The 14368-nt window shown below is 41.7% G+C and overlaps 1 protein-coding gene and 2 non-coding genes across 3 annotated transcripts in view; 1 reads left to right on the top strand and 2 right to left on the bottom strand.

Annotated features, from left to right (window-relative positions):
- Window positions 1-724: 724 nt before the first annotated feature.
- The window catches only part of DDX1 (DEAD-box helicase 1), a 31924-nt gene continuing 18280 nt past the window's right edge, over window positions 725-14368 (bottom strand). The window contains exons 15-26 of the mRNA XM_020784280.3: window positions 13009-13107; window positions 10263-10352; window positions 8585-8773; window positions 7984-8035; window positions 7418-7564; window positions 6772-6863; window positions 5677-5749; window positions 4951-5023; window positions 4491-4533; window positions 4051-4146; window positions 1619-1739; window positions 725-1036 (exon numbers count right to left, since the gene is read on the bottom strand). Coding sequence (XP_020639939.3) covers window positions 906-1036; window positions 1619-1739; window positions 4051-4146; window positions 4491-4533; window positions 4951-5023; window positions 5677-5749; window positions 6772-6863; window positions 7418-7564; window positions 7984-8035; window positions 8585-8773; window positions 10263-10352; window positions 13009-13107 — 1206 coding nt within the window. The 3' untranslated portion in view covers window positions 725-905. The remainder of the gene's footprint in view (window positions 1037-1618; window positions 1740-4050; window positions 4147-4490; window positions 4534-4950; window positions 5024-5676; window positions 5750-6771; window positions 6864-7417; window positions 7565-7983; window positions 8036-8584; window positions 8774-10262; window positions 10353-13008; window positions 13108-14368) is intronic.
- Window positions 11274-11437, bottom strand: LOC140703385 (U1 spliceosomal RNA). Its single transcript, XR_012082803.2, has one exon. It is a non-coding gene; the product is annotated as a U1 spliceosomal RNA (small nuclear RNA).
- LOC140703453 (U1 spliceosomal RNA) lies at window positions 11874-12037 on the top strand. Its single transcript, XR_012082844.2, has one exon. It is a non-coding gene; the product is annotated as a U1 spliceosomal RNA (small nuclear RNA).

Below are 14368 nucleotides of genomic sequence, written 5' to 3'. Positions count from 1 at the left end.
GATCGGTGAGTGGACCATCTGGCCCCATACTCGTTAATGCCACCTTTGCAGGGATATTCATATATGAATACCCCCATCTCTATTCCCGAGGAAAGGTTTACATAATCACTTGGAAGATCTCATTATGACTTCTGGTTAGATCTTGGACAGGTTAACATGAGGGAACTAACCAGAACACATTCTAGACTGCAGCATTATCAATTCCCCACGGAATATCTGATGCATTTTGTTCTTACATATCTATGATCTTGCTTGAGAACCAGTGTGCTATAGTGGGTAGACTGTCACACAAGGACTCAGGAGACCTAGGTTCAAATCTCTGCTCAGCCATGGAAACTCCCTGGGGGCACAAGGGGTTAAAAACCATGTTAAATATCTCATATACCTTGAAGACCACCCTATTAAGGTGCAATTTGACAGCACATAACAACACATGAATGATGTTGCTTTATAACTTTGCCTGATTTTCAATAAATTTCTTTATTCCAGATGGTGGACTGAGTGGACCTGTTAGACAGATCTAGATGCTGGTCTGGGAGAATCTGGTCGAAAATCCATTTCTTCCCGAAACAGATACTGAACATAAGCCATTCATTCTCTCATAGGCTTAGTTCTTGAACTGCCAAAGAGCTGTGTGTGCTACAGACCAACAGTAATACTGCATATCTATCAGATGCTGTCCATCTGTCCAGGTAGCTGGAAAAAAAAAACAGCACTCAAGTACTATTTTTAGCAGTACGATTTTATTCAACCAGTACTAATAACTAATTTGCTGAAGTTTACACTTTTCAAAAACTGCTCAACATGCAGGATTGGTGTACTACAGTCATACTGTTCCAAGTTACAACAGGAATTTTAGCATTTTAGGAAGAAATGTAACATCACATTCTCACCTGAGAAACAAATCAAAATGTTCTAAACAGCTGATTAGGAAGATAGCCAAGATGCAAGAAAGATGTCTGAGCCTCCTTTTCAAGGGCAGCCAATTCTTGTACTGTAGGGGCCAAAATATCCACATGGCCTTTATAAGACCCACCTGCCAAAAGAATCAGAATTAGATTAGAATGATGCTTGTCCTTATGGCCAGGCGACAATCTCCCAGAGTACTGACTATCTTCAGCAAAGGGGCACAGCCTGTGGCTACCTGCATCCCCTGTCCTTGTGTGGCACCCATAATTGTCGTCACTTTTAAAAATCTGCCCCTTGGCCTTCCAGACTAGTGCTGTACAGACAGTAGAAGCAACCACCTCTGGAAAATGAGTGAAGCTTTAACCATCCCTCTACAGGACATGTAGATCTCAGGAGGCAGAGAGGAGATATTTAACCTTTACATCCCTACACACCAAGTCGCATCTATAATACTCTGTGGCCTCCAGCTGACACTTAGGCTGAACAAATTCTGCACCCCGATCTTAAAATACTTTAAATTTTAATGCTTTTGAAATAGCAAATGTCTGTAATGTATCATAATTAGAAAATGATGGGAACACTACAATTCCAGGCAAGCGATTCTTCACAACCGAAGTACATTTGGAGCATTTCTTGAACTGGGTCCAGTCAATCAGAAAGCCTGATTCAAAATGCAGCTAGACTGTTCTTCAGTGTTTCCCCCACTCACCACCAGCAGTCCTTTTCTGCCCGTAGGTGACTTTGCCGTCGAAATCATCCACTGGGACCTTGACGTCTGGCTCAACTTGGGAAATGGTACAATTCAGATGCTCTTCTATCTCACCTAGCAGCTAAGAGAAAACACATGACAAGAAATGTTGCTATAAGATGGTTGTTGGTTCTCCATGACAGTCAGTGCACCTTGGAGGTAAATGCATGACCAAATCTAAGGTAGTATGTGGTTCTAACACTCCTTAGATCTACATAATCCCACAAAGAAATGTAAGCATGCTATTTAATTGATGCCAAGCACGATCCTCTCAAGAATGTAAATTAAGATGAAATCAACTGGGACTTAAAACTGTGACTGCATCACCCTAGTCTTTCTGCTCCAAATAAAAATTGCAAGAGGCACTGTACAAACAAAAAATCTTGTATCATCTACCACATAACCACTGTATGCAATGCCAAAGGCTTCTAGACCTCTCTCTCACACACACACCCCTCAAATCCAACCAACCCAACCAACCAGGAAACAGCTCAACTAAAACTGAGGGGAAGCAGATCATGTGTCTTGCAATTTGCTACAATTTCAAAGACTATCAGTTGCTTTAACATTGTGGGCAGTGAAACAGTTAATATTAACTGAAAAAAAATTAAGTCTGCATTTTAATACATGTCAGATGTGTAGCACTAAAAACAGTCCAGTCTAAGCAACATATACAATACAGTGGTGCCCCGCTTGATGATGATCCCGCTTCACAACGAAATCGCTTAACGATGAGTTTTTTGCGATCTCTATAGTGATTGCAAAACAATGTTTCTATGGGTTTTTTGCTTAATGAAGACTAGTTCCCTGCTTCAGGAACCATTTTTTCACTGCACGACAATTAGAAACTGCTGATTGTCAGTTTTTCAAAATGGCTCCCCGCTGTTTTCCGGACCTATTTCTGGAAGACAGCGATCAAAAATGGCTTCCCCTATGGAGGATCTTTGCAAAACGAGCAGGCATTTCCCCCACTGGAACACATTAACCGGTTTTTAATGCATTCCAATGGGTTTTTTACTTTTGCATGATGACGATTTCACTTTACAGCGATTTTGCTGGAACGGATTATCGTCATCATGCGGGGCACCACTGTATTAGAAAAAGTTGAGGGTAGCGGGAAAAGAGGAAGACTTAATACGAGATAGACTGACTCAATTCATAAGAACTGGCCCTTAATTTAAAAAGGGCAAGTAATGCTAGGAGCTTCCGGAAGTCATCAATTCATACATTTAGCATAAGTTGGAAGCAGCTTGGTAGCATGTAACAACAAATTAAATGCTTAATGGCAGGATGGCCATCTTCTGTAGTGTTGAGGGTCCCCTGAGTCTTTACACTATGGCAGGCAGATAGTTCTATAATAAAATCAACACCTTCCAGCAGCAGGACTTTCACAGCTGTGGAGCACTTCTGTACAGACATTATACACCAATATGTATGCTTCAATGTGACATCTCTTTCAACTTTTGTACATACTAAGTAATGCGGACTTCCTATTTCTGACATCTTAAAAAATGTTCATTGGCCACCACAGCCCACATAAATAGCTTCTGCCTATTTATGAGGGCCTTGGGCAGCAGAACTGCTTGAAATATTGTTTATGTAAGATATTCCCCCAAAAGTGAAGCGGGGAGAGACTGTTTAGTTTTCTAAAGCAAAAGTTGCGGTTGAAACCGTACTCTTTGAAGAAAGAAAATTGGAAAGAAAATTCCATGCATAGATTCATGTCTTATCTCACCCTAAAGATGGGCATATTAGATGCACCCTCCTTGTAGCTTAACTTAAGGAAGAAAAGATTTACCAGTTGAATACAAGAACTCCTTCCCTCAAGCAGGGGGTGGGGTCACTGGCCTGGACTAGTGAATTTGATGTAACAGTGCCTGGCACTGCACTACAAATGTGCTATTTATAGATCCTGACACTGCTGAAGTCTGTGCGTCCTTTCACCTCTTTCACATTGCGAATGAGAGGCTCTATGGGGAACCAGGGGCCAGCGTGATTGTAGTGTAGTGCTTGGGGTAGGGTGGGGTGGGGAGGAAGAGTTGATGAATAAGACGGGTACACCGATACAGTAAGAGGCTGGGGAGGACAAAGCGGCTGAAGAGCAGCTTTGAAGAGCTGTGGAGCAGGCAAGACCAAAACCAAGTGGCATTTCCTTCAACCAAGGCTAACCCTGCAATGACTGGCAGTGTCTTCCTACTCATGACAAAAAAGGAAGTCATTTCAGAAGAACTTTCACCATGAAGAAGACATCCTCCCCTTGTGAACTGTAAAAGAGGGTGACTGAAAAATTTAACACCTGCTTTGAACTCTTCGGGCCTTGTTTTTGAATGAAACACAGCTACCAAAAAGGTAAGAGGACTTACCAGCAGTAGTTCAAAAAGAAAAAAAATTACCTGCATCTCATTGTACCAAATGGTGCAACCCCCTTCATCCTTCAGCCTAGTGTTATAACATCCTTTTCCACGACTGGGACACGAATGATACCAAACCTAGGTAAGAAATTTTAGCAACGTATTAGGAGAAACACCCAACAAATGTCAAAGTATTAACATTTTTAAAAAATGTAATAAAATCATTACTCTCTGGCAATATTGCTCTGTATAGTTTCTTAAGTGCCTTGACAACAACTTTAGTACATACACCCTCCTCCCCCAACACTTTAAATACCTTATGGACCTTTCATATTATTGTACATGCCACTAGGAGTACCACTGGATCTCAAAAACGATACACATATATTCATAAATGAAAACATCCCCACACAAGGTAATTTCCTAAAGTCAATTATCACATAAACAAGTTTTTATTCATCTTCCACGGAAGCACAACTTACCTTTTCTTTCTCTGTTGCCACAAGGGAAATAGCCAGACCCATGCTGAAACACACACATGTCTTACAGTTAATACTTTAAATGTAGCAATGCCTGTAAGTGCGTCACATGTGATAGTATGAAAATGGAAGGAGTTCTATACTGTTTTTATCCACCGGCTTTTAATTTGATATCTGTTTAATTAATATTGCAATAATATCTTGTTCTTAGTTTTTCAAATTGTTAGTTTTAATAGTGTAAACTGCCGTGGGTCCCCCTTTGAGGGGAAAGGTGAGATATAAATATTTCAAGCCAACTGAGATGTTCAAAGCAAATAGACTCTCTATCCACCAGGACAAAGAAGAAAGCTTACCATCCTATATGGCTAGGTTCTCCCTAAGTGACACTGAATAGCCAATTTGGAGCAATCTTAACACATACAGCAAAAACAACAACAACAACAACAACAAAACCCATATATACCGTTCAGCTCTTCCCACTCTGCCAATCCGATGAACATAGTTCTGTTTTTCATCCGGAAGTGTGACATTGATAACTGTTTATAAATGGCAAAAAAGAAATAAAACACGGCATTGTTGAAAAAAATAAGTGCTACAGAAAGTATGACTTCTTTTGCAGGAAACGTTAGGTTATATAAAACTGTTTTAGTGGATATGGGAAGAGCTGTTTTCGGTAGCTGTAATATTAGGGCACTGGACTGGATCCCACCAATTATTATGTTCTTGTTTTATCCCTTGCACTTTGCCACCACTTATCCTACTGGTTTTAGCGCTGATGCCCCACCAGCTAGCCTTCTGGGACTCCCCCAGGCAGCAGTGCAACGGGTTTCCAGGACACTGCGGCATTTCCACCATGGAAAGGGTGCAGGTGGGGGAGCTTGTGGCCATAGCAAAAATACCATAAGAATGTGTGTATGCGGGGCGGGATTTTCCCCAGCCACACTTAAAGCCCCTGAGAATGGAACTGGTACTTTATCCATTGAAACTCTATGCTCTTCCACAGTATTGCCTTCCTGCCAAGTTATGTTCTAATGGGAAAGACTTAGCATGTGCTTAGCTCTGCCACAGAAACCTACAGGGATGGGCTTAGTCCTATCCTTTTTTTTCTATAAAGAAAATATAGATTTTAAAGATGCAGTTTCAAAGGCTTTTAGTCTTAAAAGAGTTTTCTACGAGCAACAGATCTTACCATAAGGAACACCGCTGATATCAATTCCTCTAGCAGCTACATCAGTGCAGATCAAGAATCTCACGTCACCTTTCTAAACAGAGGAATGCATTAAATATACGTGCATTTTAATTTCATTTCTACACAGCCATTCAATTGGAAATGCAAAACATCATCCATCATTTGCATTCAGAAGACGGCCATCAGACTGCACAGCAGTTTGTGGCCAAAATCTAGAGGCATGGTTTTTTGTGCAGTCCTAGTGAGTGATGCGTATTTCATGAGAGCATGATTCCTGCCATTAGAGTCTTGTGTGAAGCCTCTGCTGGATCCAGTCTACAGACTTTGTTGGGCTGGCACTTTCTAACTCTACACTGGGGTGAACAACTTTGGAGAATTGGCAGGCCAATTTTCCACCCCTACTCCCACCACCAGTCACACCTGTCTAAAAAAGAAAAATGGGAAGTGGGTGGGAGTCCACGTTTCGTAAAAATGCTATCCTGGGGCCAAAACAAGAAGCCTCCAGAGAATCACTGCTCCTGGTTACTTTTGCCTTTTTGAAAAACCTCCCCACCACAGACAGTGAATAAAATTTGGGTGACCCCTTGTCTAGAACAGTGGTTCTTAACCTTTGTTATTCAGATGTTTTTGAACTGGAACTCCCAGAAACCCCAGCCAGCACAGTTGGTGGTGAAGGCTTCTGGGAGTTGCAGTCCAAAACTCCTGAGTAACCCAAGGTTAAGAACCAGTGGTCTAGAAAATGAGAGAGGCAAGAAAATAAAGGCATTGAATCTTGGGCAACACATACAAATACTAGCTGAATAATTTGCTTTTCTCCTTATGAAACTGAAAGGAATTTCACACTGGAAACTCTTCAATTTGGATGCTATATTTGAAAGACTGGAGGAAATGCCAGGTAAGTTACAATAAAAAGACCAAAATCAACTACTGTTCCAGTTTAGAGGGAATGGAATATCACTAAATTATCTTTTCTTTTCCTCTGCTGACAACACAACATGGCCTATCAGCCCAACCAACAGAATACTCAACACTCTCCTGTTAAATAAATAGAATCTTCTTTGGCTCATCTAGTATGGTTCACTGTCCTGATATTACCTTAAAGCGCTCCAAATTCTGTTTTCTCTCATGAGGCTTTCTGTCACCATGAAGACACACGCATGAGAACTGATGTCCTTTCCTATCTGGACCTTAAGAACAGAAGTGGAAGTACATTAAGAGCTCAGCACACGGCTACCAAGTTCTCAAGTCTAGGATTCTCATTATGAACAGCCAGGAAATGTTAATGGTAATGTGACAACACTGATGATTTGCAATGAAGAAAAAGGTGCTGGGGGGGCGGGGCTCTAAATTCCCAGTATCCCCTTTACTGCCACAGAGGTTTATGGGGGGGGTGACGGGGGGGAAATAATATTGACACAATGAGATTATAAATAGCTTCTGGGCAGGTCAATTTCAGTACGGGAAAAATGATTTTCTGAATGTAGAATATTGCTGAGAGGGAGCTCCACATCTCCCTCCTTTCTGGCAGGGCAGAGATTGTATTGCAAATATCAACTTGAGCACTTTGAAAAAAAGAATAATCTGTACACTGCTGAAGCAGCAGGAAATCCCAAATGGGAAAAGATCCAAGGTGAAAAACAACCGCCTGAGACTCATCAATCAAAATGGGAAAAAAAGAAGAGCAAACTGGTATTGCTTGGCAAATGAATAGAGCGGCGCCTAACAGGCATGAAATTGCTACCTCCGCCTTGTTGCATGAAGTATTGCTCCATGTTATCACAATCTATCTTGGTCCTGCAGAAGATTATTGCTTGATCCATTTTGTGTTCCTTGATTGCACGAACAGCGTATTCTCCTTTTAAGATCTTAATAGCTTCCGACCACATCTCTAAAGAACAAGACGCATAATTCTTACAGAGTGCATTAAAGCGGATACATCAAAAAAGAACAACAGTTTCTTTTGACAGGTCATAACATGTACTTTTATGTACAATTATTATTCTTCCAGAATAATACCCACATGAGTTTAATTGTTTAGCTTTCAGCTTCCAGAACTATGAAAAAATGCTAGCTAAAGAACATTAGAAAACTTTCTGCTTGGGTAAGTTTTTACGGTGTAGGAAAAAAAGGACTTTTTTGCTTTAATTATCAATGAAAAAAAAAGTAGCTCCAATAATATTTTAGTCTCTTTGGAAGCCGATTAAAAAGATTTTGCTGCTTTGCATAACCCTCTCCTATGCTATGCTTTGAACAAAAATGTTTGGCCTATTGTATTATTTACATTATATTAACTAAAATATTACTTACCTGGAGAATTAGCACCAGGCCTTGTATTGTCTTTTGCATGCACCTCATCAGTCTGCAAAGTTCAATGGTGAGCATTATCAATAGCGATCAAATTCATGCACACAGTAAGAGAAACAAAAGAATGAAGTAAATCAGGAGAAACGGGAAACAATACACTACGTTGTAAGATTTCCAGTTTCCAAACGTTATTTCAAACGGAAAACTGCATAAAATGTTCTCTGCATTCCCAATTAGGATTTCTGAAGTGCCCCTCATTTTCTTCCTTCCTTCAAAACACTGCACCACAGCTTAAATATCAGCACCTGCCTGCCTTGGACCTTTCCTTGTACTTTAAGAGTCCAGATAACCACTTTTGCATGTCCAGTGAAAACAGTTACAGTACATAAAAGTTAATGGTTCATGCTATAATAGCTGAAATAAATAGCATAGTAAGTCACGAGCAGAGTAGGCTCACTGAACTTATGAAGGAGTTGATTCGCCGAACCACCTCTAATTCAGTGGGCCTGCTCTGCAGCAACTTGTTTTGTTAGGCAACAGGATTTCAGCCAATAAATTCAGTTCTTAAGTATTTAAAAATGTTTTTATAATATGTACTACTTACTTTGATGTGATTTTTCCCAAGCCTTTCCCAAAGTTTGTCAGTTTTGGGATTTACAGGAACAACAACATGATGGACCGTGTCTGGAACGGAATCTTCTCCTTTCAAATCTACCCAAGTGGGGAAGTGCATAATCTTTTCGGATAATTTCTTCACATCAAATGAATGCAGAGTTGCGGAACACACAATCACCTAAGAATGCACAGAAGTACGAGCCTGAATAATACTGCCATTTCCATAAACTGCCCCAGAGAATCCCCTCTGTAGTTAAAGAACGCATACATGAGGGGAAGTCTCTTTTAGCCCAGAGGTGTTTTGGTTACACCTTGTTCGGAGAGCAGTTATTCAGCCATTTCCAGTTGCTGAACTAGCATCACTGAATGGAAAAGTGAAGCCACGTTTCTACACTGAAGAAACGTGGTGAAGACCAGGAGCTAATTTAGATCCTTTGCAGAGCAGACTCCAACAGCTGGTATGACTGGCAACGTGAGACTAAGATAGGGTGAAGGTGCGAATAGAAAGTTTTGGGACCAAAAATCTCTCCCTGGGAGAGGGAATTTCAAAAAGTGTGTTGAGGTGGGAGCAACTACATCTTTGCTGGATTCAACTCTCTCTGTTTTCCCAGTCAGATCTCTTGTCCCTGCTAGTTCCTCTGGGCCAGGTACTCACCATCTCATGGAGGGAAGGGGGATGAGTAAGGTAATCCCATTCACCGCCTGTTTGAAACTGAATTGTTTTAGAAGGGGCAAAGATCTGCCCCTTCAGCCCCACCCTTGCCCCCTCTGCTCTGTTTGTCTGCAATAAAACCAAACCACAATGCTGGGACATTGGTTGCTTTTATTCTACTGAATATAGATACATTATGTAGTTGGGGGAAAAAACTCATTATTTAACATTACATGTTTACAACTTCATAAGATGGGCACAAACCCTCAAACCAGTGGTTCATGCCAGTTCATCCTTCAGTTGGAACAGGTGTTCAGCGCTTTCCAGCCTCGCCTCCTCTGGCGGGCGGCCACTCAGAGACAGCACCCAGAGGAGGCAGGGCAGAGAAGCCAGGGTGCTGCCTCTGAGTGAGCGCCTGCCAGAGACGTCAGGACTTAGAAGTGATGAACACCTGTTTGGCCGAAGGACGAATCAGCATGAACTGCCACTTTGGTGGGTTGTGCCCATCTCTACACATGCATGAAGACTGAAGGAGTGTGAGTGTGGAGACAGAAAATCGTAACTACCATCCAACTGCCTATTCAATGCTTGCATAAGGAAAATCATGTACTGTAGATCTTGGTGGCAGACTGCTGCTGCTCATTACTGAGGTACTATTTGTTTTTCTAGATGTGTCGCCGTTCCATTCACATTGCTTCTACTTCCATGAGGGATAGATATACCGAGGGTGACTGCCAAACAGTGGATGCCTGTGGACAACTACAATTTGGGAAGGTATCTGGATCTATTTAGCTTTCGGAAACCATCTCTTTTTTTAAACCCCCGCCCCCAGAAACACACCACCTAAGCTGTCAGAAATTAATAGCACACTTTTACATTTCATAAAGCCTAGCAAAGTGTTGCATACAATTTTTGAAGTTCACCAGAAAGGGAAGGCATAAATCATCAATATCTGTTAGTTACAGTGCCTCTAGTTCAAGTGATAAGTTTGATCTATATTAAGCCAATGTCATACCTGCAGCCTCTTTCCATCAGACGTTATTTGAGGAATCTGAGAATGAATTCTATGAATGAAATCTGAATAACCTTGGCTAAGGAGGCCATCCTGCACAAGAAGCAGAAGCATCACAAAATTATGTTAGTCACTGTACCCCTACCGCCTAAAATTTAGATGCAAGTATGAAGGGTTGCCAAGTTGTGCTAACAATCTTCTCTGTAACTCAGGAGCGCCTTCTGTGTGTCAGAGGCTACAATGTCATGATAGCAAAAATAACCAACCTCCTCTATTCTTTAATGCACTTATTTCTAAATAAATGTGCGCAGTGAGGACATGCCTCACTTGATAGATCCATGCTAGGGGACACTGCCAGGCGCATGACTCTGCTAATCACAAAGGCTGCCTTGTACCCATTTCTGTCAAATTGAGTTAAAAGGGCTCTTTAAAGCCCTCAACCCTTTGTTCAGTTGGTATACACTGTGAAGAACTCTGATGCATGAAAGCAAGGAAGGGAAGAAAGAGAAGTCACTCTGCGAATTACTGTAATTTCCTTTACCATTCCCTATTCCCACTGGTGGGGGCACAGAATACCAGTGCTAGCCATATGCGCCAGGCCTGCTCCCTCCTAGCATTGAGAATGTTACAGTGGTGCCTTGCAAGACGATTGCCTTGTGGGACTATGGGACTATTAATCCGCAAGACCATGGGTTTTTGTAATTGCTGCGGCACTTTGCAAGACAAAGTTTTCTATGGAGGATTTTCATAAGATGATGTTTTGGTCTATGCTTTGCAAGACAGTTTTTTTTAAGACCAGTGCTTCGCAAGATAATTCCCCCCCCACTGGAATACATTAATTACATAAGACCTACTTTTTGGGGATAAAAAAATAGGACTTATGTAACTAATGTGTTCCAATAGGGAGAAAAACCATCTTGCAAAGCATCACCAATGGAACTATAGCTACAAGTTTAAATGATATAAGATGGTGAAAATAGCCAGAAACCAAAGGATAAAGAGATTCTAAAAACACCAGGGAGTTCACAAATGCAATCCCCTATTAACATAAATTATGCAGTTGAGTTCCTCACACCTGGGAAAATCATAGGGAGCAGCACACCTAAAGTGCAATGGATGAGATTTATCCTGGAAAAACCATTTTCATGACCATGGTATTTTCTCTGCAAGGTATGAGTTGGAGTGGCCCTTGCAACTCCTGCCCCCTTCTGTCCCCTATCCCCCCCAAGGCATGGTGACCCTGAATATACCTCCTGCTCAGTACAGGGCTGCACAGCCCCAGTCCTGCCACAGGCCACGAGAGCTCCTCGGTGTTTTGGGGTGCCTCGTGGGACCTCCATCAGGGGCTAGGTGTTCCTCCCACAATCCTCTAATGCACAGGTATTAGCATAAGGTATTAGCATATGCTAATATCTGTGCACTAAAGGATTGTGGGAGGAACACTTAGCCCCCGATAGGGGTCCCACAGGGTACCCCAAAACACTGAGGAGCTCTCATGGCCTCTGGCATGACTGGGGCTGTGCAGCCTTATACTGAGCAGGAGGTGCAGTCAGGGTCACCATGCCTTGGGGGGTCAGGGGACAGAATGGGGTAGGAGATGCAAGGGCCACTCCAACTCATACCTTGCAGGGGAAATGCCATGATCATAAAACTATTTTTTCCAGGGTAAAGCTCATCCATTGCACTTTAGGTGTGCTGATCCCTGTGATTTCCCCAAATCTAGGGAATTCAATTGTATAATTTGTGTTAATGGAGGATTGTGTTTGTGATTTCCCTTGTCTTTCTAGCATCCTTTTTATCTCTTTTTTTTCCTCATCAGGGCCTATTGTAAAGGCAGCAAGCCCTGGTGATGTCTTATATTGCATTCTCCCTCTTTTTCTCCCTAGCAGTAAAGGATCAGGGTAAAAGGAGTCACTCTTATCAAGAGCCAGGTAGCTGCTTTGACTCCTTTTACCTTCTTTCTTTGCTGCTGGAGGGAGAAAGGGGGGGGGGAAAGCTATCTGAGACCCATTGCATTTCCAAAGGCAGTGCAGGTGAGGGGAGATTTCAATGCATTTGTATGGGAAACTGTTTTGCAAGATGATGTTATCTATGGACAATTTTCACAAGATAGTAATTCCCCCCCATTGGAATGCATTAAATAGATTTCAATGCATTCCAATGGGGAATTGTATTTCGCAAGATGGATGTTTTTGCAAGACAGCGATTTCTGCAGAATGAATTAAAATCATCTTGCAAGGCTCCACTGTACTCAAAACACACTTGTGCAGAGAAGCTTTTCTGGATACCTTCCCCTCATGTGTGTTGTATATTTTAATCTGTTTCTGATAGCTGTCACAGCTGGGGAGTATTTTGGGTTATTTTCTTTTGATAATAGTTGTTGGTTCAGATTCTAGTGTTTTTGTCTCTGTAAAGCGCCCACATTATTGGCATGCTACTAGATAGGTAGGTAAACATCTAAATAAATACATATATAAATGTATGCCCCAACTATAAACGTGACAAATGCTGAGCCACCTTCTAAAGTGAGACACAGGTTTTTTCCATGAAACAGAATCTAGCCAAAATACCTAGTGGCCAGATTTTCAAACAACTGCTCACTGCCTCCTATCTGAAGATAAGGAATTATCTGATTGTGGATTTCTTTGTCAGCATATCAGGAAGGTGGCATAATCTAAAGAATGCTCCACAGTAGTGACATGAGTATTTTTTTTCTTAATATGTTACCGAAAAAATTCTTTACACTTACAGCTTCATCGAGAACCAGGAACCTGACTTGAGATAAAGTCAATTTTCCAGTTGATACAAGGTCATCCAGTCTTCCAGGAGTTCCCACAACAATATCTACCTGTAAAATGTACAGTAATTACATTATGTTTCCCGAAATAAAATGGAAGCACCCACATATTTTCATATATGGTTGTAAGAGAGAGTCTTTCCAACATCTTTAGTCTGGAGATGGTGGATCCAATATGCACTTAATGAAAATAAAAGATTAACGTTGTAAGTTCTGTAAATACGCAACAGAGCCATTCACGATACATAGCACTTTATAAACCTTATTTAATGTATGTCAATTGCGAACATGTACAAACCATATGACCTATCAAGCACAAGTTGTGACGGCTGTGATGATGTCACCTGCCTGTCACTGCTATGGCTGGAGTTTATCTGCCTATGGCAGGACAGGAGGTGGGACTTCAGTGGGTGGAGTTAATGTATATAAGGGGGGAGTGAAGGTGGTGAGAGCAGATTGGGGAGATTTGGGAGGTTGGGATGAGATAGAGTGTTAGGGCCTGTTTATTCAAGTTATGAGGTACTGTGCTAGAGTAGGTCTGAATGAGAGTGATTGAGTGGGATACTTTATCACATTGATTGCCTTATTTAGTTTCCACAGTGATTTACTATTATTTATGTTTTCTCAATAAACAATCCTTTTTATTTTGAAATCCATACCATTGTCTGATGAGTCAGATCAGTAAGTGTGGTTGGTGGCAGCGTGAAATAAATGTGAATGAGAGTGACGTGACCATTGTGACGTGAAAGGAGGACGTCACAATAAAACTGTTGTCCAGCGTGTGGGATGCGACTTGTCCAGTAAAGCCTTGGCTAAAGGGACCAGAGCAAAAGGATTTCAGTTAGGGTCACCTGAAGTGTAAAGCGTGGTAACTCTCTAGAATTTGACTCAAGGGGAGCAAATTTAGTGGAGAGGCGCTTAAGCTTCAGAGTGGAAGAACTGATATATGAGCTCTGTGGTGTCCATTTTGTGAGGGAGAGTGGCCCAAAAAGCGAAAGCTGTGGTGACTTGGTCAGAGTGTCCTGAGTTAGGTGAACTCTGAGGGGACAGACCAAGAGCAGCAAAGCTGAGGGATCTCCATGGTAAACAGCACCTGAGAGAGGGTAGAGCTGTGGTGAAATTGGAGTCAGCCAAAGGCAGTAATATAAGCTAAGTATCCTTAGTGGGCAAGAGGCCCAGGGAAAAGGGTAGAAGGACACGCCAGTGGAGCGTAGTTACAGTTACAGGCCTAGCCAGATCAGCTGGTGTACACTGCTAATAAATATCAGACCTTAGCACAGGAAAGGAAAATAGTGTTTTACACAGAGGCTTG

Source organism: Pogona vitticeps, chromosome 1, assembly GCF_051106095.1.
Source record: "Pogona vitticeps strain Pit_001003342236 chromosome 1, PviZW2.1, whole genome shotgun sequence".
In the NCBI taxonomy this organism is placed as follows: Eukaryota; Metazoa; Chordata; class Lepidosauria; order Squamata; family Agamidae; genus Pogona; species Pogona vitticeps.
This window is presented reverse-complemented; position numbering and strand designations above follow the sequence as displayed.